The sequence below is a fragment of the Thalassophryne amazonica genome, chromosome 22, assembly GCF_902500255.1.
Source record: "Thalassophryne amazonica chromosome 22, fThaAma1.1, whole genome shotgun sequence".
Lineage (NCBI taxonomy): Eukaryota > Metazoa > Chordata > Actinopteri > Batrachoidiformes > Batrachoididae > Thalassophryne > Thalassophryne amazonica.
The window spans coordinates 31,300,500-31,325,753 of record NC_047124.1 but is presented as its reverse complement, the minus strand read 5'-3'; the positions used below and the strand labels follow the sequence as shown (position 1 = coordinate 31,325,753).

The 25,254-nt window shown below is 39.4% G+C and overlaps 1 protein-coding gene and 1 long non-coding RNA gene across 2 annotated transcripts in view; one reads left to right on the top strand and one right to left on the bottom strand.

The window, feature by feature from the left end:
• Nucleotides 1–25,254, top strand: part of exoc4 (exocyst complex component 4) — a 318,954-nt gene that overhangs the window by 237,319 nt on the left and 56,381 nt on the right. Inside the window, 3 exon segments of the mRNA XM_034163907.1 lie at nucleotides 12,918–13,062; nucleotides 18,539–18,717; nucleotides 21,449–21,608. Coding sequence (XP_034019798.1) covers nucleotides 12,918–13,062; nucleotides 18,539–18,717; nucleotides 21,449–21,608 — 484 coding nt within the window.
• LOC117504430 lies at nucleotides 1,862–23,380 on the bottom strand. The gene is made up of 4 exons (XR_004558799.1): nucleotides 23,181–23,380; nucleotides 9,370–9,374; nucleotides 8,650–8,652; nucleotides 1,862–1,871 (listed from the first exon to the last, which is right to left on the bottom strand). It is a non-coding gene; the product is annotated as an uncharacterized LOC117504430 (long non-coding RNA).

Below are 25,254 nucleotides of genomic sequence, written 5' to 3'. Positions count from 1 at the left end.
TAACTACCGTACAGTATTTTGTATAAGATATTATGCATATTCTTTGTTTTTTTGTCTGACTTTTATGCATGAATTGCTGTTAAAAAGGTAAAAACAAAGTGTTCTTTTTTGGGACCAGGAACAGATTAATCCATTTTACATTGTCTTTTTTTATGGGAAAATTGATTTTGGTTTAAGAACAAAATTTAGGAATGAATTAAGTTCTAAAACTGAGGTTCCACTGTATATTAAAAGCCATGTGGTGTCTGTGTACGTCTGTGCGTGTGTGTAACTTCTATCACAGAGAAACTAGATTAGAGCTGACTTTTGCCGTTTGGTATGTAAATAAATTACTGAAGGGCTAAAAAGTCTTAATTCAGGTTTTTAAAAACCTCAGTGGAACTCAACTGCCCAGTGTCATTTGGTAAAGTATTTTGGAACAGTGTTACAAAAAATGCTCTTTGACATGTTTTTTAACCTTTAGGGCACACATCAGGCTCCGCCCCCTGTGATCCAGTGGGCACGAGCAGGCACATAGGGCTCAACCAAGTCAGTCGTGTAAGATGGCACGCAGCATTTCATTGTCTTATAGGTCACAAGGAGAACTTCAAAATCTACTCACAGGTGAACAGGCAGCCAGTGAACAGAAGCTAGCACTGGCATAATGTGCTAAAAAAAAAAAAATCCAGTCAAAATTTGAGCAGCCGTGTTTTGAATCACCGGCAAATGTTTGATATTCTTGTGGTGTAATGCAGAAAACATGTTCCAACAATCAGTTCTGGAGGACACAAAAACATGAATCGGTGTCTCAGAGTCCTCCCCAGATGGGCTCGGTCTAATCCTTGGAATCTTATAAATTGAAATAAGCAGTTTTAGCCACCTCTCCAACAATGCAAGTCAAAAGACAGTGATAGCTCAAAGATCATGCCCTGAGTGAAGCCAGTACACAACCTAAAATATTCATATGCTCGCGTTTGTGCAAAAACCACACATACAGAAAAATTCATACTGACAAGGTTTGTGGGGAAAAATAATGCCGAGGGAAGCAAAGAGAGCAAGAAAGTTGTCAGTCAGGACCAATGAGTCGTCTACTTCTGCCCATCTGTCCCTGACTCTAATGGTGCTCCCCCCCACATGCTGCGACGCCTCCATCGCATCATCAAAGTGGCGCAGGCTGGAGGGCAGCGGGAATCGATGTGTGTGCGTGGGTGTATGTGTGTTTCACGGAGGCCCCCTGGAGAGACCTCCAGCCATGTGCGCCACAGCGAGCCCTTTTTTCCTCTTCTCCCGCTGCCAAAGTGAGCAAGTGTAATGCACACGAGAGGAAACAGAAGCCTCCAAGTCACTTTCTCACGGCCGCGTACACGCATGCACACGCGCACATTTGCAGGGAAAACACTCCCACAGGCGACGCTAGCAAGAGAAATGCTTTCACTCACCCTCACGCACAAAACTGCAAGCTGTAGGAGGCGTGCAGAGAAATATTGACTAACTCTGACAGATACTTTTCCCCAGTTACACTTTAATTAACAATAAAATGACCGTTATGTATGTGCAAGTACAATGAGGCCCCTGGTACCGCGGATACTTTAGTGCCACAAAACCTTGGTGAAAGTTACAAATTACCTCATGCACTTCACTGCATACGATTCTTTGATTTGAGGCTGCTGCTTTGTTGAGCATTCTTATGGTGTCCTTTCAGGTTTTATGTATGTTGAAGGACCGTCGTGAGACCAGGATACCTATACAGTCAGCACACAACCAAGTTACAATTTATTACTGCAGTGGTGAGCTGAAAAAAAAGCACCTTTTCATGTACCTTCCCCGAGTCCAACTGGATTCTCTGCATTATAGCAAACTATTAAATTAAACTAGGTAGTACGTACAACCTTCTTTCACAACCACCAGGGAATATTTACGAATGGTATGATTGTTGACCAAACTGGTGGCCAAAATCAAATTGTTTCAGATTACATCGGGCTTTATCTGAAATGTGGCTGATTTCACACAAAAACAGAAGAAAAAATTTATCATAAAACACCAGGGCCTTTGTTGTTGTTGTTGTTGTTGTTGTGTACATAGATTACCATCAAATGATGGACACAAAATTTAGTATTGAGCAATTCAGGGATTTATTCCTTATTAGGGATGTGAATCTTACAACAACTCACGATTCAATTCAATTCCGATTCTTGGGGTGACGATTCGATTCAGAATCGATTTTCGATTCAAAGAGCTCTGAGATATAGTTATATTACTTAAAAAATGTTTATGTTTAAGAAAATGCAGCTTTACAAGGTTAATCAAGTGATTCTAAAGATGTAAATTTACTTATCTGCTTTGCTCGTTCAGAGTTGGCTGGCAGTTTAGCAAAGCGCTGTTCAGTAGTCGCCAGATACCACTGCTCCGCTTCTTTTAGCTCCGGGTGATGGAGTAGCATGTGGGCTTGCGGATTTGAAATGTTTCCAAAGTACTTGACTTTCATTTTGCAGATTTTGCACACTGCATAAGTCATGTCAAGCTCCTTCTTACGCAGCAAATAATAAAATCCAAAATGCGCCCAAACATTTGCCTTCAGCAAAGACGGTGCTGGCTGAATTAGCTCTGCGTCCACCATGCTAAGCTGCAGCTCACGAATGTTTGAAGCACGCCGGACCCTCCCCTCGCGGGGACGCTGTAGTACAGAGGCTGTTGCCTGACAAACGGTACACGCAGCGAGTAAGCAAGAAAATGTTTAAAAAATGCTTTTTAAAAATCGATTCTTGGACATTTTGGATCGATTCAGAATATTAATAAATAAGAATCACGATTCGGACAGGAATTGATTTTTTTTTCCGGCACCCCTATTCCTTATTTGGCATTAATTATTGCAAGAATAAATTCAACAGAACATATGAGGCAGAGATACTTGCACCATATTAACTGTGTGGTTTTTTTTTTTTAATGTACAGTTTTAAAGATTTTTAAAAAATGAATTGTGTGATAACTGTTGGTCAGAGGTGAGATTTCATTTGTTAAATCTACTGTTACGACAGCATTATTAGTCACAAACTTATAATTACTATGTTTATTTATTTGCTTAATTATAAATGTTGTTGTGATTGAAGCAAACTAATAACTCCAACAAAACATCAGGCAGTATAATCAGGAAGTGATCCACCTTAGAACAGCTCATTAAAATAATTTTTGATATGTGTTTTTAACAATAAAATATTCGCACTGCACCTAACAATTAGTTCTGTAATTGATTCATCAAGTGATTATTTCCTCGATTAGTTGTTAGGTCTATAAAATGTAAAAAAAAATCATGAAAAATGTTGATTGGTGTATCGAGAGTCCAAGATATAGTTATTTCAATTTCCTGCCAGATGGGATTACAGCAGCTGTAAAATAAACAGGACAATATTCACACATAAGAAGCTGAAATCAAAGAATTTGGATATGCATATATTTTAGAATGAGGTAGGGGTGGCGTCCAAATGGTTAATGCTCTTGGTTGCAGCCGTTGGACCCAAAAAGAACAATTTTACTCTCATCAGTCCACAAAATATTCCTCAATTTCTGTTTAGGCCAGTTGATGTGTTCTTTGGCAAATTGTAACCTCTTCTGCACGTCTTTTATTTAACAGAGGGACTTTGCGGGGGATTCTTGCAAATAAATTAGCTTCACACAGGCGTCTTCTAACTGTCACAGCACTTACAGGTAACTCCAGACTGTCTTTTTTTTGTCCATTTTAAAGCATTGGAGATCATTGTAGATGAACAGCCTATAATTTTTTGCACCTGCGTAAACATTTTCCCCTCTCCAATCAACTTTTTAATCAAACTACGCTGTTCTTCTGAACAATGTCTTGAACGCCCCATTTTCCTCAGGCTTTCAAAGAGAAAAGCATGTTCAACAGGTGCTGGCTTCATCCTTAAATAGGGGACACCTGATTCACACCTGTTTGTTCCACAGAATTGATGAACTCACTGACTGAATGCCACACTACTATTATTGTTAACACCCCTTTTCTACTTTTTTTTTTTTACGAATATCCCAATTTCATAGCCTTAAGAGTGTGCATATCATGATTGCTTGGTCTTGTTGGATTTGTGAGAATCTACTGAATCCACTGGTACGTTGTTTCCCATGTAACAATAAGAAATATACTCAAAACCTGGATTAATCTTTTTAGTCACATAGCACTGCTATGATTCTGAACACTACTGTACATAATATACTAGAAAGGAAGCTGTTAGCAAGTAGCTACACCAGGAAGTGACATCACCATGCTAATATCGGCGAAATGTCTTGTAAATAAGTTCAGAGGTGTTATTAGGTTCCAAAAACAGTGTTTTCAGTTTTCGAAGTGTTTATTTCTCACTAGCTTTTACATAATATATGAGAAACATGTATATAAACACACAAAACAAAGCGGTTTTAGAGAGACCTGCCACTGATGTCATGGTGCAGCTCTGCTCTGATTGGCTGTCACCCCCGCTACTCAAAAACAAAACAGATCAGATTGGACATAATGTGACATTTTGACCTCTTAAAATGCATCAAGGTTAGCCTTCATTGAACTTGTCCAAGGTCTGTGTTCCCTGTGAATTTGAAGAGTGTGGCAGTAATAGAAGTGGACTTATGCTGAGCACAGACAAACGGACGGACGGACGGACGAAAAGCCATCGCAATGCCCAATGGCCGTATTTGATGGCCCCCAGTAAAAATGGCTCAAAGCCATTCATCAATTATCAAAATACTGGTAGATTAATTTAATTGTTGATTAATAATTGATTAATCGATTAATTGTTGTTGTCCAGTACACTTTGCAACAGCATGAGGTTATTTTGACGCGGAGCTTCTTCACTTATAATTCTTGAAATTTAAAGTAAACACGTGATGTTGGGGGTTGTGAATGGACATATTGGATAAGTGGGAATGTGAATTATGTAATGACTATGGAACATTGATAAAACTAATGAAATGTCTTCACCATAGTATTAATTAGTATATATGGTTGACATATTTCTAAGGTCAAAGTAGCTAAAACATGATTTTGTCAGATAGAATATGACAATATGCACCATCATGGAGTGAAAAGAAGTAGTCAGCCCTACATCTGCCCTGAGGCCAGTGGTGGGCACAGCTAACCAAAATGTTAGCTGACCAGTAACCGTTAATCCATGAACTGAAAAATTAACTTTTATAAAGCTAAATCGATAAATCCCTAAAACATTTAGCAGTAGTTACAGCTTAAAGCTAAACGAATAACTTTTAGTTTTGACTCCAGCACACTGGCAGCTACTGACACAACAACGAGCTAGCGCTTCTGTCTCAGATCAGCCTTCTCTCAGCAAAAGAGACACGGTGACCAGAGGGGAAATGAAGAAAGAAAGAAAGAAAGAAAGAGAGATAAGGAGAAAAAAATAATTTATTTTTACACCACACAGACTTGCAGTCGTATCACGAGTCATGCACAGGCAGACAGTTTTGACTTATGGTTAAAATTTTAAACAAACTAATTTATGTTTTTGTTTTAAAGTATTGCACTACTTTTGGGACAATTGCCATCTACTTGCCATCCAGTAGATGGCAGTGTTCACGGCAGTGTAAATAGCAATTGTCACACATTCGCTAAAAGTACTGAATCAGTTAACAAATAGAATTTTCTATTTTCAAATTGCCTTTTTTGTACAAATGAAAAAAAAAAAAGACATTTACAAATACAGATTTATTAGTAAAAACCAACACATGTTACAGTAACTTGTGTGTTATACCGACCAACCACTGATGACAGGAAACTAATTTCTCATAATGCATCGCGGGTCAGTCTCGGCATTAAATGTGGCCCGTGGGCAGGGGGTCGAGGTTCAACTGAACTGCCCACTTTCAGCGAGCTGCGAGCTTTTCCTCTGCGGTTTTCTGCAGCCTCAGAGTTGAAAAAAATGGTTGTCGCCTCTCAAAGAGTGGTGACGACAGCACACCTGCAGTGACCTCTACAAAGACATTTTTACGCTCTTTGTTACCTTTATTTAACACTCTAAGTTGCACTGTGTCTCCTCGCTAAAAACAGCTGATACGTGACGCATTAACAACTAACACTTTTTTCCACCCAAATGCACCAAAACTCTCTGAGGACAAAATAATGTTAAAAACACTGATAAAAATTTCTTACCTGCCAGTCTGGTCGTGTTTTCTGCAAACGTTATCCATTTTTCCTGCTCAAATGCCAAAGCAGGGGCGAATCCAGATGGAAAGGGGGCGTGGGCCGGGGCAGGGTCACGGCCCCCACAACACCCCTGGATTAAAGTTCCATTTTTGAAGCCTTTTTTTTTTACTGCTGCAACTATTACTATTAATACTACTTATAATAATACTACTTTCAACAACTAAAATGTTTAGAGATTTTAAATATTAGAAAAATGTTAGAATCACTTTAATAGTTACATTTATAAACAATGTAGGTTAGAAATGGCAAGTTTTACCGTTACAGTGCCGTCACCAGTTAAATATGATGTAAAGAAAGATGTCTTTATTTGAAGTTTTCTAAAACAAATATTTCTGTTCATTGAAGTCAAGAAAGAGCGACTATAAAGTGAGTATTGGCAAAATGGGTTATTTTCATGTTGAGGTGGCAGAGGGGTGTTGTCGACAGCTGCTGAAAGTAAGTAATAAAGTAACTAGTCATCTAACTTAGTTACTTTTGAAATTGAATAATCAGTAAAGTGACTAAGTTCCTATTTGATTACCTTTTCAAAGTAACTCTGGCAACACGGAGTATAAACTATGAGCTGCTAAATTATTAACTTACCTCTTCACCTGTTTCTAGAATTTTAGCACTGTAAAAGTTACTGACATGAGTAGATATTATAAAGATGTTTTTTTTTTTTTCTTTGCGTTTTTGCAATAATGGTTCAGTTTTCTGACAGAAGACTTTAGACAGAGCCTACGGCAGCTGTATCAGGTTTGTTTTGTCTGTTCATTTTTGTGCGTGTGTTGGAGTTGAGTGTATCTTTCTCCGCCCAGCCTGAGGTGTATCTGCTGCGTGTCCTTGACTCGAGAGTCGTATTATAATAAGTCTAAGTAGTGCAGCTGTTCTGTGATTGTGCGCTTCAGTGTCGTCCCACGCTCACGCTGTCGAGAGCTTTACTCAAGAAGACAGTTAATTAGCCAGTAAGCCGATCCATACAGTAAATTATTTCAGCCCGTCTCACACACACGCTCCCATATGTATAATCTCCAGGCTTCAGTGCTGTGTGTCACACACATACACGTGCAGGTCATAAGAGTCGCCGTCACTGATGATGCACGGCGGCTCTGACTGTTTGTTTTGTTGACTGGACCACCGTGATGCGCACCCCACTGCAGCGTTTCATCAGGTTATCAGGAGTCCATTTAAAAAATGCACACACTGTTTTACAGTCACTGTGATCCCTTTTCACTCTCTGCCTGTTGTGCGTGTGTGTGTGTAAAAGGTGCAAATTTATTCCGTATTTACCATTTGTTCTTTTATCATTTGAGTTTATTTTGTGTATTGATTTAATTCATGGGAAAGTCCTCTATAAATAGACGTTATAACTATTATTATTATGAATAATGAATGTGTGATTTTCCAGTATCTAAGTCGGACCTGAGTATAAGTCGCAGGACCTCCCAAACTAGTAACAAAAAAAAAAAAAAACCCGACTCATACTGCCTTGCATTTGAGAAACAGGTACAGCATGTTTTACAAAGACAAGATATTCTACACAGAGAAATGTGACTTTCGGCACGTTTTTTTATGCTGTGAGTACAGAGGAGTTTTTCCACAAACGTGCAGAATAATTCAACCTTCAGAATAGCGCCACCTGCTTTTGTGGAGGTCTTCACATTTGGGAAAAATTCAGCACAATCAGGGCAGAAAAGTCTTATCACAGAAATTCTGTGTTTGTTTCTGAATTATGTATTGAAAATATGTTAAATTTGATTAATGTAGATTTTTAAAAAAGATATTGAGGCCCATCTACAAGTGAGTCATTGAACGGTGAATGTGTGAATGAATGATTTAAAAAAATGTATATATTTAATAAGGTTCCTCAGTATGTGGGTGGTGGCACCGTTTTTGTCTTTTGCCTCTATACACCAACAGAGACCACGATATCTGTCTGGGTTCTTGGACAAGACACTTTTGTCCACGTCCATCCAGCTGTAAATTGGGACTGGCCTTGGCAGGGGACGTAACCTGCAGTGGACCGGTGTCCTGTATAGGGGGTTCAGAGATGCAACAAACAAAAGTTGGTCTCTGCAGAATTTGTGCCACCACAGCCGTCTGTATATCAGACATGTTATTTAGCTGCAGATCTGCAAAATTCCACATACTGAAGTATCAATTTTGACGCTCATTTCCATGTGGCCTGACGAGCGAATGTTTGAGAGCTGCATGGCGGGTTCCACACAAACAGTTGTTTGGGTTAAAATGAAGGCTTTCACAATAGCTTCAATTCTGTCCTACTGAGGAGCCAGACCTGCAGTATCCAGCAAAACAATCACTGCAAATCCCATCGTGTGGAAAGTTGTAATTATTTTCCATGTGACTGTGAGGAATTGTGCAAGCTAGCATAAAAGAAATATGTTACAGTGTTGTGGGAAATGTTGCTGCTCTCCCTTCACCTGGAGGGAACTCACACAGACGCAGGAAGAACATACAAACTCCACACAGGATGAACCAGATGGGAAGCGATCCTGTGACGTTCTTGCTGTGAGACAACAGTGCTAACCACTAATCCACTGCGCCGCCCTCTGGATTCACTTATTTTAAAATTTCCCAATGACACGCCTGATATCTCCTAAAGAGGTCTCCTGGGAGACTCTGTGGCTTCCCTCACTAGTTGTCTTCTTCCACAGTCTTTCAAGTTTTGAGAACCATCTTCTCCAGATCTTCAGTGGACACCCCACATGAAGCAATTGAGAAGCTGTGGGAGTAATTAGAGTGTTTGGGTTTGTGATTCTCAGGAGGGACATCCATGTCTGAGATTGAGAGACACTTTGATTCCATCTTATGGAATCATGAGGTTGCTGGACAGAAGTGTTTGGTGATGCTGCTGCTGTATTTGTAGGAGAACATAGGTTCAAGTCTTTAGGGTCCTGGTGCTACCCGTCTGACTGTGTGGTTGTGAGTCTTGGATGCTAACCAGCAACATAAGGTGACAACTAGTTATCTTCAGTTCTGTGTCTCATGCGTTATTTTTGTGAAAGTTTGAAGCGTCGACACCACAAACACATCTTGTTACAGCAATCGTGACTGTCCAAATACTTATGGACCCGACCGTCATATATTTTGCGTAGCATTCAGAAGCTGCTCCACTCTGAGCCGTGTGTGAGTGCACGTGTGCGTGCCCGGTGCTTGCTGCATACGTGAACGCCTACCTGACCTTCGGAAGGGTAGGAAGAGTAACTGGGGAGCGAGCTTTGACTGCGGCACATCGATCGCAGACCCCTGGATTCTCCTGCTTAACAGTCACCCTTCGTGTGCATGTGCGCACACACACACACACACGTGCACACACACAGGCCTCATTGACCAAACGGAGTTGCATGTGAGTGACTGGGCCAATTTCTCCCCTTTTCCTCTCGCTGTTAATTTATGGCCATTGATTTACACCAGTTTGAATTCATATACAGTCATCACTCTCTCTCTCTCTCTCTCTCCCCTCTCTCTCTCCCTCTCCCCCTCTCCCTCCCTCCCTCCACCCACTCACACACACACACACACCGGACTTTTGTGTGGTTGACACTGCGGCATGCGGACATATGCTCCTGCTGTCTCAGCACAAGTGGTGAGAAGAAAGTACGAGAATGCGCCGAAGGACTCGGAGAGTCTGTGGAGTAGAACTGATAGTTTTTGCTCTTTTGATGTTAAGTTATTCTCTCCGTCTGGGATCTAAATGGTCCACAAATGATTTTGATGTTGAGAAATTCTATTCTCACCAACAGAGAGTGGCCAGAGGTCGGCTCTTGAGCTCCACCTGGAAAGCTATCAAGAATTCAACATCTTCAATATATTTATGTCTGGCTTGAAATGATTCATTGACTTGAAATAGGTGTTTCAACAAGACAATGAGCCCAAGCACACTAGTAAACGGGCAAAACCTTGGTTCCAGACCAACAAAAGTAATGCCTCGCAGATGTGAAGAAATCATGAAAAACTGTGGTTATACAACTAAATACTAGTTTAGTGATTCACAGGATTGCTAAAAAAGCAGTTTGAACATAATAGTTTTGAGTTTGTAGCGTCAACAGCAGATGCTTCTATTATTGTGAACACCCCCTTTTCTACTTTTTTTTTTTTACTAATAGCCCAATTTCATAGCCTTAAGAGTGTGCATATCATGAATGTTTGGTCTTGTTGGATTTGTGAGAATCTACTGAATCTACTGGTACCTTGTTTCCCATGTAACAATAAGAAATATACTCAAAACCTGGATTAATCTTTTTAGTCACATAGCATTACTGTTATTCTGAACACTACTATATGTACCATTAAAGCCTACAATAGTTGTCACTCTGCTTAAAGTACCATCATCTCAAGACCTTCACGCAATTTTGAACTATGGTGTATTACATACAATCAACACAATATATTTACATCAACCCACATTGATTTTCAGTCCAAGGCTTTGCCTTAGTTATATTCCTGTTACCTCTGCGTCTTCAAACTCTCAAAAATGTTCAAAGGTCAGCACAAGACTCTCAGATTCTGAATGGGGAAAGTCTGTTTCGGCGCTTGTTCAATACCCATTTTTGTTCCTGTGTTGCTGTATATCTTTGCCGTGTCTGGCTGGTGCACTGCTGCCTCGTCCCTGCTGAATTCGTACCAAAATTAAGATTAAAACTGAGGATTTCAAATATGGAAAAAATGCACATGAATTTATTATGCACAAAAATTTATGCTGTAGAGGGTACGCACGGGACGTCATCAAACCCGTAAACTAGCAATATGCTGGCATGCTGGATGATAAATAAAGTGACAGCAGCCGTATCAAACTGCGTTGTGAGCTCTCACAAGGTGGACAACGGTGCGGTCCACATTATGAGAGCAGGAATCAAACAGTTTTAGACTCAAACAGAAAAAGACGTCATGAATCAAACGGCTTTAGACGATTTTAAGCCTGTCAGAGCTCCAGTTATAATAATGATCATTTAAGCCGAACCAGCATTTTGTGAATTAATGTCGATAAACGCACAATCTCCTACATTTGTAATAGAACAATGACAATCATTAAAAAAAGTTAATTTGGTATGAAAAGTGTTTAACATGTATTTTACCTGCATGTCTTGCTAAGCAGGAGGAACAACATAAGCTAACCTGTGCGCCGTGGATGCGCGGGATTTTTGTTGCCACCATTTAAAAACAAAACTTCACAAAGCAACTCACCTTTGGTATGATGATCTGAGACACGCCTTATTAAGATCCTGTTCACAGACCCCGCGGTGAAGTGTTTGTATCCCTGACAAAATTGTTGTAGAGGTCCGGGTGCTGGTTATCGGGGACATATTCGCATACCAGCAGCTCAGAAAACATCTGGAAAAATACGGCTCCTGTAGGCCTGTCCACACAATGTTCGTCATACACCTATCCTTCACTGGCTTCACCACAAAAAGGATTTTGCTCTTAGGCTGTGGAATTTTGGAGTGTTCGGTTGCTGTAAGCAATTTTGGTTTGATGATATCAGTGTATACCCTCTATACTAACAGGCTAAAAATATCTTGGGTCTTCTTCTGGGCTTCTCCTATGCTGTGCATTTTGTGACATGTGCTGCTCCCCCCCCCCCCCCCCCCCAAAAAAAAAAAGGAAACAAAAGATCAAGCCCAGGCAGTGCCAACTTGCTGCAGCACAGTAGTAAAAACCTGAAGATAGTCCCTGGTTTTTCATGAAATATGTGTTTTGTAAGCGATTATTCAAATTAATTATAGAAAATAAATGTCTACATTAACAAATTGGATTGCACTAAACTGTACTGAATTGAATCGTTCCATAAAAAAATGAATCGTCCCTAAATCATATCATTGCATGTGTATATAGACTAGGCATGAGCCGGTATGAGATTTGGACGGTATGATAACGGTGGGCAAAAATACTGCGGTGTCACGGTATTATGTATAGCTTTAAAATGTGCTTTAACAACATTATGACTATTTGCATATGAAGCGCATGTGATTCAGGTGCACGAAGTGACACGATGTCTACTGCTACTAGCACTCTACCACTGATAACGTTAGAGAAAATACCAAAATGGTAGTCACTCTTTAAGACATGTAGCAACTTCCCTGTGGGAAACATGGCTTATTTCCTTAGGGAGAAACGTGGCTGGAAGACGGTCCGGAACTCCAGATGCTCAATACTTGGACTATCTTCATCAACAAAGTGCTTGGAATAGATGTATTTGTTCTTCTTGTGGGAAAAATTTGGTCGACCACAAGCACAACTCGAGTTTACCTTTATAATCCTTTGCGAGTATCTTGAATCACTCCACGTCCAACACAGGCCATAGCTACGGTGCTTTGTTGCCATCGTTTTTGGTTTTGAAGGGCTTTCCGTGGAAAATAAAACGAAAAAGTCGATTTGTCCTTTTGGACGAAGGGAAAAGTTCAGTGCAGGCTTCACCTCCTTCAGCCATGATACAGAGCTAGCTAACGTTAGCTGCCAGTTTGTAAACAGAGACAGACGTGCGCGCCAGGGGGAAGGGCGGCAGAGGCTGCCTCCGCTCTGCCTGTCAAGAATTCTCAAAACCCGCTCATACCGTAGGGACGGTATAATGGAAAATTTTAATGGTTTTGATACTGTGGCTTTTTCATACTGCTGTATACCGTGAAACCGGTTATCAGCTCTTGTCTAATATAGACATGTATTAGATCACTTTATCAGTGAGAGATGCATACCCCTAATATTTGTATTTTTGTGTCCCTCCATCCAGGCATGCCTCCATGCTCAGCAGACAGCCAGGTGGTTGGTGAGAGTGAACGGAGCCGGGAGCAGATTCTCCAGACCCTCAGTGACCTGTCCATAGGATTTCAGGACATTGCAGACCGCTGCCTCTTGGTTCTGCACCTAGAAGTTAGGTAAACGGGAGAAACCCACACAAACTACACAAACAGGAAGTGAAAAAATATTTAGCTTTAAGTTGAAATGATTGAACTAAAAATTGGGCCCGAGTCCATATAGCGGTTTATAAATGTACTGACATGGGGCTGAGGAGTGCTTCATCCCAGTCTTTTCAAGGGATAAAGCATTGCACATGGGGTTTGTTCCTGTGGCAAAAGTAAACAACAAACAACAAGCTTATAATGCAAAGGTTATATAAACACTCGCCCGCAACAGCAACATTTAGTCAGTCCAATCTGCTCCCATCAATGAGCTTTTTTGTCTGTGCTGTGGGACGGCAAAAACATGCTTCATTTTCTGTTTTCTTGGTTGTCTGATTGGCCATTTGAATAAAACAGCCGTGATGATAAAAACGCATTTCTGCAAAGTTCAGAAAATTGTACGCGGTTGGGGGGGGTGTCTCTGTATTTTTGCAAATTTTTTTAGATGATCATTTTACTTATCAAATGATTTAGTACTTGCTGACTGTCTTTGACCATGGTTTAGGATAAATAAGCATCTGATATGGTTTTTGCAGCAGAGGCAAGCTGAAAAGGTGATTTTAAATTATTTCTTTTTAACTTTCAGTGACATGTGCCGTCACGGCGTGTGAGGTGTGACTCTCACAGCCAGAAACAGAGGGGGTTTTGTTTTGATCTTTTTGTTTCAACATCCTACAGTTGAAAAAGAACATCCAATTTACTGCCCGGGGTGCATGTGAATGCAACATTCCAACTTTTTTGTTCAGTGATGAAAGTTTTCTGGAAATTTCTGGAATTCTGGGTTTTTTTGGGGGGGGGGTGGAGATTTCCAGCAAACACAAGCATCAGTTGAAGCAAAATATTGTCAGAGTTGTTCCTGTCGGCTAGTTTGATGTTTACTGGACCTGGCAGCTAATCATAAGGCTTCGGACAAAGCTGTGCGCTATGCTGGCCTCCCATTGGTTGGTTGTGTCATATGACAAGTGGTGAATGTTTCCAGGTTATTTTTGTTTTCCTGGCCCATGTCAGATTTAGACTGTGGTCTGTTTTCATGATGTTCGTATTAGTAACATCATTTGGAAATGTCTCTGAGATGCCACAGTGGATATTAAATTGCACGTTTTAAAGTCTGGATATGAGACTCAAGGATAAATGTTGTGTGCCGCCGCTCATCTACACAACAGCAAATGAGAGGCGCCGTTACAGATTTTACTGTGTACACCGCACCGTGCTGAAACTACCAAACATGTTATGTGTCGGACGCAGCCCGGAGAACCGACCAGCGTTTGAAGGACCCAGTATGAAATAAGCAGAGCACGGTACAAAGGATAACTGAATTTAATTACATAACAGTGATGTGATAAAAGATATAACAAATAAGTGCGCGGTCTGGCGTGGTGGGAAAGCGGTGCGCTCCCAGCAGCACTAACGGTCCAGAGCCAGAACCAGTTCGGACCCAAGGACCCCGCCGACACCCCCCCAGGTGGCCGCGACAAACCGAGTCTGTGAAAGAAGAAATCATCATGTGAGTCCACACTCCACACACAGAGAGACCACTCAAAGGTGTACAAACAGCAAACACTTCCTGGCTTAATTACTAATCAGCTTCCCACCCTGCAGGCATGGAACACCCTGTTCACAAACTCCAACTGCAGTGGAAGCTGATTAAACGACTAACATAACAGCTCAATATAATAAGGTGTGAGGGACACCACATTTACTGACTGTACAAATGTTAGTCACAAAACCTAACGTACCTCAGGAAGTGTGCTGACGAGCGTGAGACCTCACCCCCTCCTCTTTCACAGACCATGCATCAAACCTGGACGTTCTCTGCATCCACTGATGATGAGATGGCTCTCGAGACGACGATCTCACCCGTCTGGTCACAAGGTCGAGTCTCTGGCAAATACACACTGTGTACTCCAGACTTAAATGCCACCATGCTCCAATCCGTGTAGATGCACCACAGCTGTGAGTTTTGACTAGCCTCAGGTTATCAGGGTGAGGTCCTGATAACTCAGCCACACAGCCACTCAGTCCTAAACGCGTACCACCTGAAAGAAAAACCAAAAGACAGAAACAGAAGACAAACAAAAGCCAGCCAGGCATGCCAGCCACAACAAAACAAATGGATGGATGAAAATGTTGTTCTGCTGCAGGAACATGATTTAAAATAGGGCTTTAATCATTGTTTATACAGAAAAGGTAATGAAAAGTTGATTGATTTTTATATCATGTTTCAAAATCTGTCTTTGGGAAGAATTTGCTTCAGATTGCAAACTCTAGCCTGCTAAATCTGCATTTTACAGTTTCTTCTGTTACATGGGCGTGAAATATCCAACTGGAGGAAAATATGATAAACATTTAACATGCTTTAAAAAGTCAAATATTGATGTGAAGAATGTTAATGCGTTGTTTTGCGCAACACATAAATTGTCAGTATCCCAGAAATGCTGACGTCATCAATGGATGGAAAAATCTGGTTTTTCCCATTTATATAAGTGAATAAGAATCTAATTTAATCCCATATCAGTGTTTCTGAGAACTAAAAGTGTCATCGGTGACTTCATGAACAGTAGATGCAACTTTATTTGTATCAGATTTTATTGTAAGACACTATCAGTTTTTATAAAAGCACAGATTGCTAAAGTCAAACGTTGAGATAAATGTAGAGCGAGGACAGGAACAGTCCAATGTGAATGTCTGGTGTTATGAAATAGTAATAACACTATATTCTAATCCATGTGACAAGGCAGGGGTGGTGGCCAAGTGGTTAGTGTGCTTGGCTTCAGTGCAGAAGGTTCTCGGTTCAAACCCCACCCCTGCCACATTTCTCCGTGTAATGTGGAGTTGTGTCAAGAAGGGCATCCAGTGTAAAACCTGTGCCAATTCAACATGCTGTGGTGACGCCGAGAGCAAAACAAGAGGGCAGCCGAAGGGGCTTATTCTAATCCATGTGACAGACTGTACTGTAGTTCTGTCATCTTTACAATATGGGAAAATGTGTTTTTTATGACTAAAATGAGTAACAACATGGGACTGAGAAATAGCTCTCATTTAGCTTATTAATTACACCAAATTGCATGTAGTTTTTCCCCTTAGACCCTGCATTAGCTGCAGCAGCCCCAACATCATGAAAAAAAATTGCAAACTCTAAAAAAAAAAAAGCAAAACTTTTTTTTTTTCCTTCAAGGGAACAGACTATATATATAGTTTGGGACGGTGTGGAAAATGCAAGTGAAATACCCCCTGCAGAGATTCTTGCATTTACAGTATGAACCCGTCATATTTTGTGTTGTCATCTTCATTTTATTTGTTAATATATATCCATTCTTGCATTTCAGACATGCAACACATAAAAAAAAATGTTGGGATAGGGGCAGTTTAGGGCTAAAAATTAGGTTAAAAAATGTTAAATGTTATTTTAAACAGGTGATGTCAACAGATGATTCTAATCACGATTTGATATACAAAAAAGCATTTTCCTCAAAAGGCTGGGTCTTTGGGGAGCAAAGATGGGTAGAGGATCTCCAGTTTGCCAACGATTGTGTGATAAAAAATATTGGAATAATTAAAAGCAATGTTCCTCAAAGAAAGATTTGAAGGGAAGGACATATTTCTCTCTGTGCAGCGCATAATATCATTAAAAGATTCAAGTGCGCAAGCCTAAGCTGAATACCTTTGATCTGTGTTCCATCAGTCTAATCATTTATCAATAGCTGATATAGCCGCTTTTACTTGGGAAAAGTTTAAGCACTACAATACAGTTACATACACAATTAAACTTTATTGTGCAAAAAAAAAAAATGTTAACCTTGTCCAGAAGTTGCATCAGTGTCTCTCGGCATAGAGGCATCTGGGTTGGACCATTATACAATAAATGTGTATTGTGCTCAGACGAATCCATATCTTTTTTTTTGGAAGAAATGGATGCAGTGTACTGCAGGCCAAAAACAAAAAGGACCATCTAGAGTGTTATTAGCAATAATTCCAAATGCCAGGCAGGATCTGTCATGATATGAGGTTGTGTCATTTCCCTTGGCAAAGGTAATTTACATTTCTGTGACGGCAGCGTTAATGCATAAAAGTACACTGAAATTTTAGAGCTAAACATGCTGCCTTCAAGACGACATTTCTTCCAAGGACGTCCATGCATTTTTCTCCGAGATAATGCAAAACTACATTCTGCACACATTACACATACATGGCTGTGGAAATAGAAGGTACGGATATTAGACTGGCCTGCAGTCCTGACCTGTCCCCAATAGAAAATGTGTGGAGAATTTTGAAATGAGAAATGCAACGATTACCATGCACACCTTAAGATGTCTGTCCAGGAAGAATGGGACAAAATAACACTTCAAATGCTTCACAGATTGTTGTCCTCAATGAGAAGGAACAGCAACATTACAGAGTGGTCAATGGTTTAAAGCATCCCAGCTTTTATATATAGCTTGTTTCTTTCTTGGAATGTTTTGCAGGCTTTTAATGTAGATCACACAAACATGAAATATCTTTGGTTTATAGACTGTTTTGTCTGTTTAATTTAATAAATATAACATTATACTGACACTCCACAGTGGTACCCTAAAGGTTGCAAACCCTTGAGCTATTACACGTCTGACTGTTGGAATGAGTCACTCCCACCAATAACCCTTCATCTTCTTTCACCCATTCTTTTGACCTCTTTCTATACGACAATTTCCTCGCAGACTGTTGTGTAGTTTACGCAATATTGTTTCTGGTTTGAGTAGAAAACCCTCCCCGAGGCTGATGTCTCGCTATATGCTACACTCCATTGACTCTCCCCATCTACCAAGTTTTCCCTGATAGCGGCAGCGGCTAAATGAAGCTGTGAAAAGGAGCGCGGGTGGGGAGGGGCAGTGAAATGAGAGAGTGCAGAGGTTAAGGAAGGGAGAACTCACCACATAGACTGCGGCATTAAAAATGTGGCTAAATTTGAAGTTTGGATTATGGGGAAGAGCAATCCAGCCGTATCGTTTTCTACCTTTTTCTGTTTTCGGTGTTGTGATTGTAGAATTATGAGCATATTGACTCCCGTGTCGACAAAAGAATGAGTGATAGCTGAAATAAGAAGCGAACACAGAAATGCAAAATGAGGCGTTTTGTTTCTCTGAATACTTTCAGATTTGAAGCCTCATGTGGAGTTAAATGAGCCTTGTTCAAATTAAAGTGTGAAGTTTAGTTATAAGATCAAATCCAAAAGCGTACACTGGAATGTTATGTATGGACTTTAAGTGGGTAAGAAAAATGTCACAGAAGAGAAACTCTGTGGGTGCTGTGGTCTTTGGACCGTAAGCTTCCATTCATAATAATTCTTACTTTGCTCACGCATAGTTGGGTTTCCCGTTGGACGGTCAGTTGCGTTGGCCGTTATAAAAACAAGCATATACTTAATTTCCATTTTTTTCCTGTTTTCTCCCTCACTCACTATCTGTTCATGTCTCAGGGTGCATTGTTTCCATTACCTGATTCCTTTGACCAAGCAAGGCAATTATGCCATTGTAGCTAATGTGGAGAGTATGGACTACGACCCCCTGGTGGTCAAACTGAACAAGGACATCTCAGCCGTGGAAGAGGTCATGGGGGCCGCTTTGCAGCAGCACAAGTTCCAGTACATCTTCGAAGGTTAGTAGAGCACAGGCGCATAGTAGTGGTTGAGAAAATCAATCCTGGGGATATCGCTATATTTATTTTATGATATGAGAACCAATTGTTAAAGTCCAGAATCAATACGATTCAAATTACACTTCTTATCGATGAAGTGGAAAGAATGTAGTACTGCTTTCATTCAGCAGAGGTTAAACTTATTCTGATGTCACCTCCATCTCAGTCAGAAAGTTGAAGAAAAATAATGGCACCCTATGAGTAATTTCTGCAGAGATCAAATTGAGCACTGATGTGCCGTAGCTGATGTCAATACTTTTTTCCAGACTATATGTCATGCATGCGTCACATCGCATAATTGTTTTTAACGTGGCGCTACTGTTTCATGCAATATAATGCAAAAGCCGTTTAACTGGATCATTATTTATTAATAGCTAGTGTTGCCACAGTTACTTTGAAAAAGTAATCCAATTATTGATTACTGATTACTCCTTGAAAAAGTAACTTAGTTACTTTACTGAATATGCAATTGTAAAAGTAACTTAGATTACTAGTTACTTTTTTAGTTACTTTCCCCAGCTGCCGACAACAACCCTCTGCCACCTCAACATGACAATACCTGTTTTGCCAAAACTCACTTTATAGTTACCCTTTCTTGACTTCAATGAAAATAAATACTTGTTTTATAAAAAGTAAAATAAAGACCTCTTTCTTGACCTCATATTTAACTGTTGACAGCACTGTAACAGTAAAACTTCTAACTTGCAATTTCTAACTTGCATTGTTTATAAATGTAACTATTAAATTCTTTCTAACATTTTTATTCTCTCTAAATATTTTACTTGTCAAAATTATTATTATTATAAGTAGTATTAGTAGTTGTAGTAAAAAAAAAAAAAGGCTTCAAAACTGGACCTTTAATCTAGGGGTGTTGTTTGGGGGTGGGGGTGGCACATCCTTGCCCCACGCCCCCATTCCATTTGGATTCGCCCCTGCTTTGGTGTTTGACCACAAAGAATGGATAACATTTATTTATGCAGAAAACATGACCAGATTTACAGGTAAGAAAGTTTTATTGTGTTTTCACATCATGTGGTCCTCAGAAAGAGTTTAGGTGCATTTGAGTGGTAAATAGTGTTAGTTGTTGACGCGTCGCGGAGGATCAGCTGTTTTTAGCGAGCAGATATGGAGCAGCTCAGCTCAGAATTCTAAATAAAGGAGAAAATAAAGCATAAAAATGTCTTTGTAAAGCTCAGTGCAGGTGTGCTGTTGTCACCACGCTTTAAGAGGTGAGGACGAGCTGCTGCAGAAAACCGCGGATGAAAAGCTCACAGCTCTCTTAAAGTGGGCAGTTCAGTCGAACCCCAACCTCCTGCCCACAGAAGTTTAATGCTGCTGTCGACTCACAATGCAAAAATAATAGTAATGCACAGTGACTTGGAGAAGTAACTTTAATCTGATTACTGATTTGGAAAGATTAACGCGTTAGATTACTCGTTACTAAAAAAAAGTGGTTAGATTAGAGTAACGCGTTACCGGCATCACTGTTAATAGCACAAACACTGAATTAGCAAGCAGAAAGTAGTGAGCTAAATAATGTTATTTCAGGGGGCCTAAATAACTTAAGTAAACTCGTTATTATCGTCACTGAACATCAGAGCCGAATTAAACGTGCATGTTTACCTTTCTAAATGGAAATTAAGTTTTCAAACAATACATTTTCAAAACTTTTATACAGTTAGCCTTATGTTAGCATAGCATTCTCCTTGTTGCAGTTCTGAATGTCCCACAGAATGCAACAAGTCGAATGCCGAATAGTTTGAATGTTATACCCTTTATTCAAGTGCATGAAGGTTATTCCTTATATTTATTCAAGCTCATGGTCTTTCAGTTTGAGAACATGATTTATTAATTATTAATGAATTAATCCAGCTTAATGGTGCATCACAGCCACAATCTGCTCTAGACTGTGAATTAGACAGTACCTCATTCTGATGTATACGGTAGCAGTTAGTCATGTGTAGACTGTGCCACCTTGTGGTTGTCGATGATAATTCAGTATATTTTTGAGTTACAGGTTCTTTCAAAATATATCACAGGACCAACCAAACAAGTTAACAGTGTGTGACTTATAGTCCAGATAATATGGTGCACACATGGGGTTGTGGTATGCTGGCAGGGAGCACTTTACTGTACTTTACTAAGTGTTTAATTATTTACTTACCAGATATGTAGTATGATTCTCTTGGGTTTGAAATAAATCTAATAAAAATAAATCATTGATTGTTTTTGTACATGTGATTTATAGTATATCATCTGAAGAAAAAGTATTAGTCAACTTTTTCCCGTAGTCTCACGTTACAAATAGCAAACGAGAATCACAGTATGTTGCAATATAAAATGTCAGTCCTGGTGCAACTGCATCTCTTTTTTAACAATCACAATACTTATCAAACCTGCACCCAAGTATCAATATGCATATCATATCAGGAGTGTTGTCCCCAGCAGAACCAGTAAAATGTCCATTTATAATGTCAAAGACAAAATGCAATGTCAAATACATTTCATATTTTCATTATTTACAGCATATTTTCCAGCTTCATTTTTTGTCTGTGTCTTTGCAGGAGTTCTTGACACCTTGATAAAGTTTGCTTTGTCTTTACAACTATTTTTGTTAAGCTTCCTCCTTGATTCTTTCAAGTGATTTGATCTGCAACATCTTTTGTTCTTTCTCCTCTTCCCCTTGTGTTAGGACTAGGTCATCTAATCTCCTGTATTCTCATCAACGGGGCCCAGTATTTTAAGAGAATCAGTGAGTCTGGGATTAAGAAGATGTGCAGGAACATCTTTGTCCTCCAGCAAAACCTCACGAACATCACAATGTCCAGAGAGGCTGACCTAGACTTCGCAAGGTCAGTCTCACAGAACCAGTTATGCTCCAGCTCACTCTGTGCAGTTTTTTGTTGTTATGTTTTTCCAGCCCAATTATTTTTTACTAAAAAAGCAACAGGTTGGCCATTGCTAGACTCCCGTGTCTTGGTGTCTGGATGTTTTTACTCTAACTTCAAGTCAAGGTTGTTGAAATGGAGCATTTGCACACCTGGTGGACATTACCATTAATTCAGGTACAACAGAGTTTTATGATTCATACATATTAGTCATAACCTTATAGAATAAATGTTTGAGTTATATATATAAAAAAAATGCTCAAGTTTCAAACTACACCTACAACGAAGTTTAGGGCCACATTGAATTTTTTTTTTTTCTTTCTTTTTCTTTGGACTTCGAGAATAAAGTCGTAATATTACGAGAATAAGTCGTAATATATATATAAATATATATAAATATATTAAATGTCATAATATATTAAATATATATATTATATAATATAAATATATATTATGACTTTATTCTCGTAAAATTACAACTTTATTCTCGTAATATTACGACTTTATTCTCGAAGTCTTAAAATGACGACTTTATTTCTTAATATTATGACTTTATTGTTGTAATATTACAACTTTAGTCTCGAGGTCTAAAAAAAAATTCTATGTGGCGTCGTAACACCCCACCACCGCCACCACCACCGATTTGTGCAGGTTTAGGAGGTTTGCAAAGTGTCACGTCTGCCGTGCGATTGTGTATTCCTCTGCAACCTACAGACTGATTGCATATTAGAAGCACATCTACAGTTTCAAAATACTTTCCGTTTTCCCCAAAGTTTTACTGTGCAGTAACAATAAAACCTATGTTATAACAGTACTTTCAATTTAAATCAACGGTAAAAGCAACACCACCTGCATGTGTTGGAATCTTTAAGACATAACATGATAAACTGTGGAACTTCTCTCTATTATACAACAAATAGTTCATCAAACCAGACTGCACAATATCACTGTAATCACACACACAGAGTCCTCAAGGTTAGACAGCGTCTCTGTCGTTGCAGGAGGCAGACAGATGGTCAAACAGATTGTTCAGTCCTCCGTGTCTGTTGTCGTTCTGTGTTTATTTCTTATGCGTATATTTACATTTACCTGTTTGTCCTCAGCACCGTCGCTGACAGGAGTGGGGACAAATCTATGCTCAGATAGCTTTCTGTTCATACGTAGAAGGAGCAGGAGTTTGGACTATCTATGATTGAATGTTATGGGGTAAAACCAGCAAAATGGTGTCAAAGGTGAGTTTCAGTTTATACAGGGTCAAAAGTTAAGTTGCTCCAATTTTGGTAAGAAAGTGATGCAAATTATTAGTTGAGGAAAACAGGGTTTTAAAAGGAATAGTTGGATCATGTGTCATGCTTAGTTATCATGTTACGGGGTAGCATATGTCACATGTCATAGAATCCAACAAGACGTTGACCATGTATGACCTTTACTTTGGAGACCAAACATTCAACACAATCAAAACTATTCCATTTATTAATCCTATTAGCTCACCCAATAATTTGCATCACTTTTTACCAAAATTGGAGCAACTTTAACTTTTGACCCCTGTACAAACTGAAACGACCTTTGTCACCATTTTTGCTGTTTACACCCCATAACTCCCGAACATTCAGTCATAATAGTCCAAACTATACTTTTTGGAATCTTTACGATCAGACAAATAACGTGGTGTAGTTTTCAAAATGATTTGTGCATTTTTAATTTTGACCCCTGTGTAATTCTTCAATTGACTCCTACCTGGCCGCCTATTGAAGATTCAAGTGGCCAGTCGGTTTTTCAAATGAGTAATGTCTAAGAGTATTTCTGCCAACTTTGCTGCTTGTATCACCATTTGCACGATTGTTTGAATGCTCTGCTCCACTACAACACCTAACGTGCTTTTCTGCATTATTTATTTGGTAAAATAAATATTTTGATATCAGCAAAAAAAAATGGAGATGTAGATATGTTGTGAAAGGCTCATATCAACTGATCTTATCAGCCAACTGATATATCGGTGGAGCTGTAAAAAGGTTTAGCATGCTGAGATAAAATGATAATCAAGATCAAATGAAACTAATTGCTTGTTTCCATTCAACACAGTTCATTCACAGTCCAAAAAGTGTTAAATGAAGATTAAATATTAACAAATAAAAATACACAAGGAAAATAATTTCACTAATCTTATGAATGCATTAACTCTGGCTTGACCTTCTGCTTCTCCGTCTTCTTGTTAGCTGACTTAACATTGGTGCACGTAGTGGAAGATAATTGGTCTACTAATGGTTTTCAAAATTAGCAGAAATTCTAGTCTGCCAGCTTAAAATTACTGTTGCTAATTAGCTGTTAGCTTATTAGCTGAATTGTATCTACCACTGGTTGTAACCCAAACACCAGTAATTACTAAAGTGACTAAATCAGACATCTTTGCACCCTGCGCCTTAATTTACGCTTACATTACGTATGTTAGCATAGCAAAGTAGAGTTGGACAGACCTCTAATGCTCTTCCACTGATATTCATGCTAAAGATCATCAAGCTAGAGCCCGTTATGTTTTTGTAAAACACATCTGCCTAGTAGACACCAAAACCTACAATCAACAAAAATGATTGTATTTGTGTTTGTGTCCGTTCTTTTATGTTCCTGCTTTATCATGCTGAGAAAATTCACATTGAAAGTGAAATTCCACAGACACAAAGTATAGGGTGTGATCACGTGTTTGAAGACCTACACAAGTTTGTGAACATTTACCTCCTCCACGAAGGCAAGGGTTGAACCCACATTTATTTGTTGGGTTGTAAGCAAGATGAACTATTATTTTTTTTGTAAACCTTGCTAAAACATTGAATTACACTTAACTATAATCTAACCATCAGTACCAGTAGTCCAATTATGGCCAAAGCAGATGGTCACCCTACTGAGTCTGGTCTCCTTGTGGCTTCTTCCTTGAAACAAAAAAACAGAGGGACTTTTCCTGACCCCTGTCACCACTATGCTTACTCATTGGAACTTGCTTAATGTAGCATCTTATGTTATGATTTGGCTTTATTTAAATTGATAAATTGAGTTGAATGAATGACACTCAAACAGGATCAAAGTTTTTTTTTCCCCTTTTCAACTTTGAATAAATTTGAATAAATTTTAGGGTGGATCAATAAAAGGGAGTGGAGCCAAGGACACTTGAAGACAATTTTATGTTGCAAGATGAGACATTTGGGTCTAATGAGTTGTGGTGTTACGTTTTGCGTCTTGCATTTTATTTTATCGGCACCTGCTCCCAAAGTGCACTTTTCAGACTCATCAACGTTACCTGATGCTTCATTAGTTTCTTGAAACAGTCTTTGGCGTGCGTTTCAGTTGACATCTGTCCATCATGTGTTGGTGTCTGGATGTTTTTGCTCTAACTGCAAACCAGGTTTCTCTCGGGGAAAGGGAACGAGTGCAGTGAAAGGATCTGGATGTGAAGGACCTTTGATTAGTGTGTTATTCCAGCTCTCTGTCAGCTTTGATTACGGAGAAATGCCAGTGATGGTTTTTTGGTCTTTCTCCGACTCTGATTACAAGGTGTGGGTGTCACGGAGGTGTTGATTGGGAATTGCAGAGCACAGTGTTTACACATTCATAGCTTTGT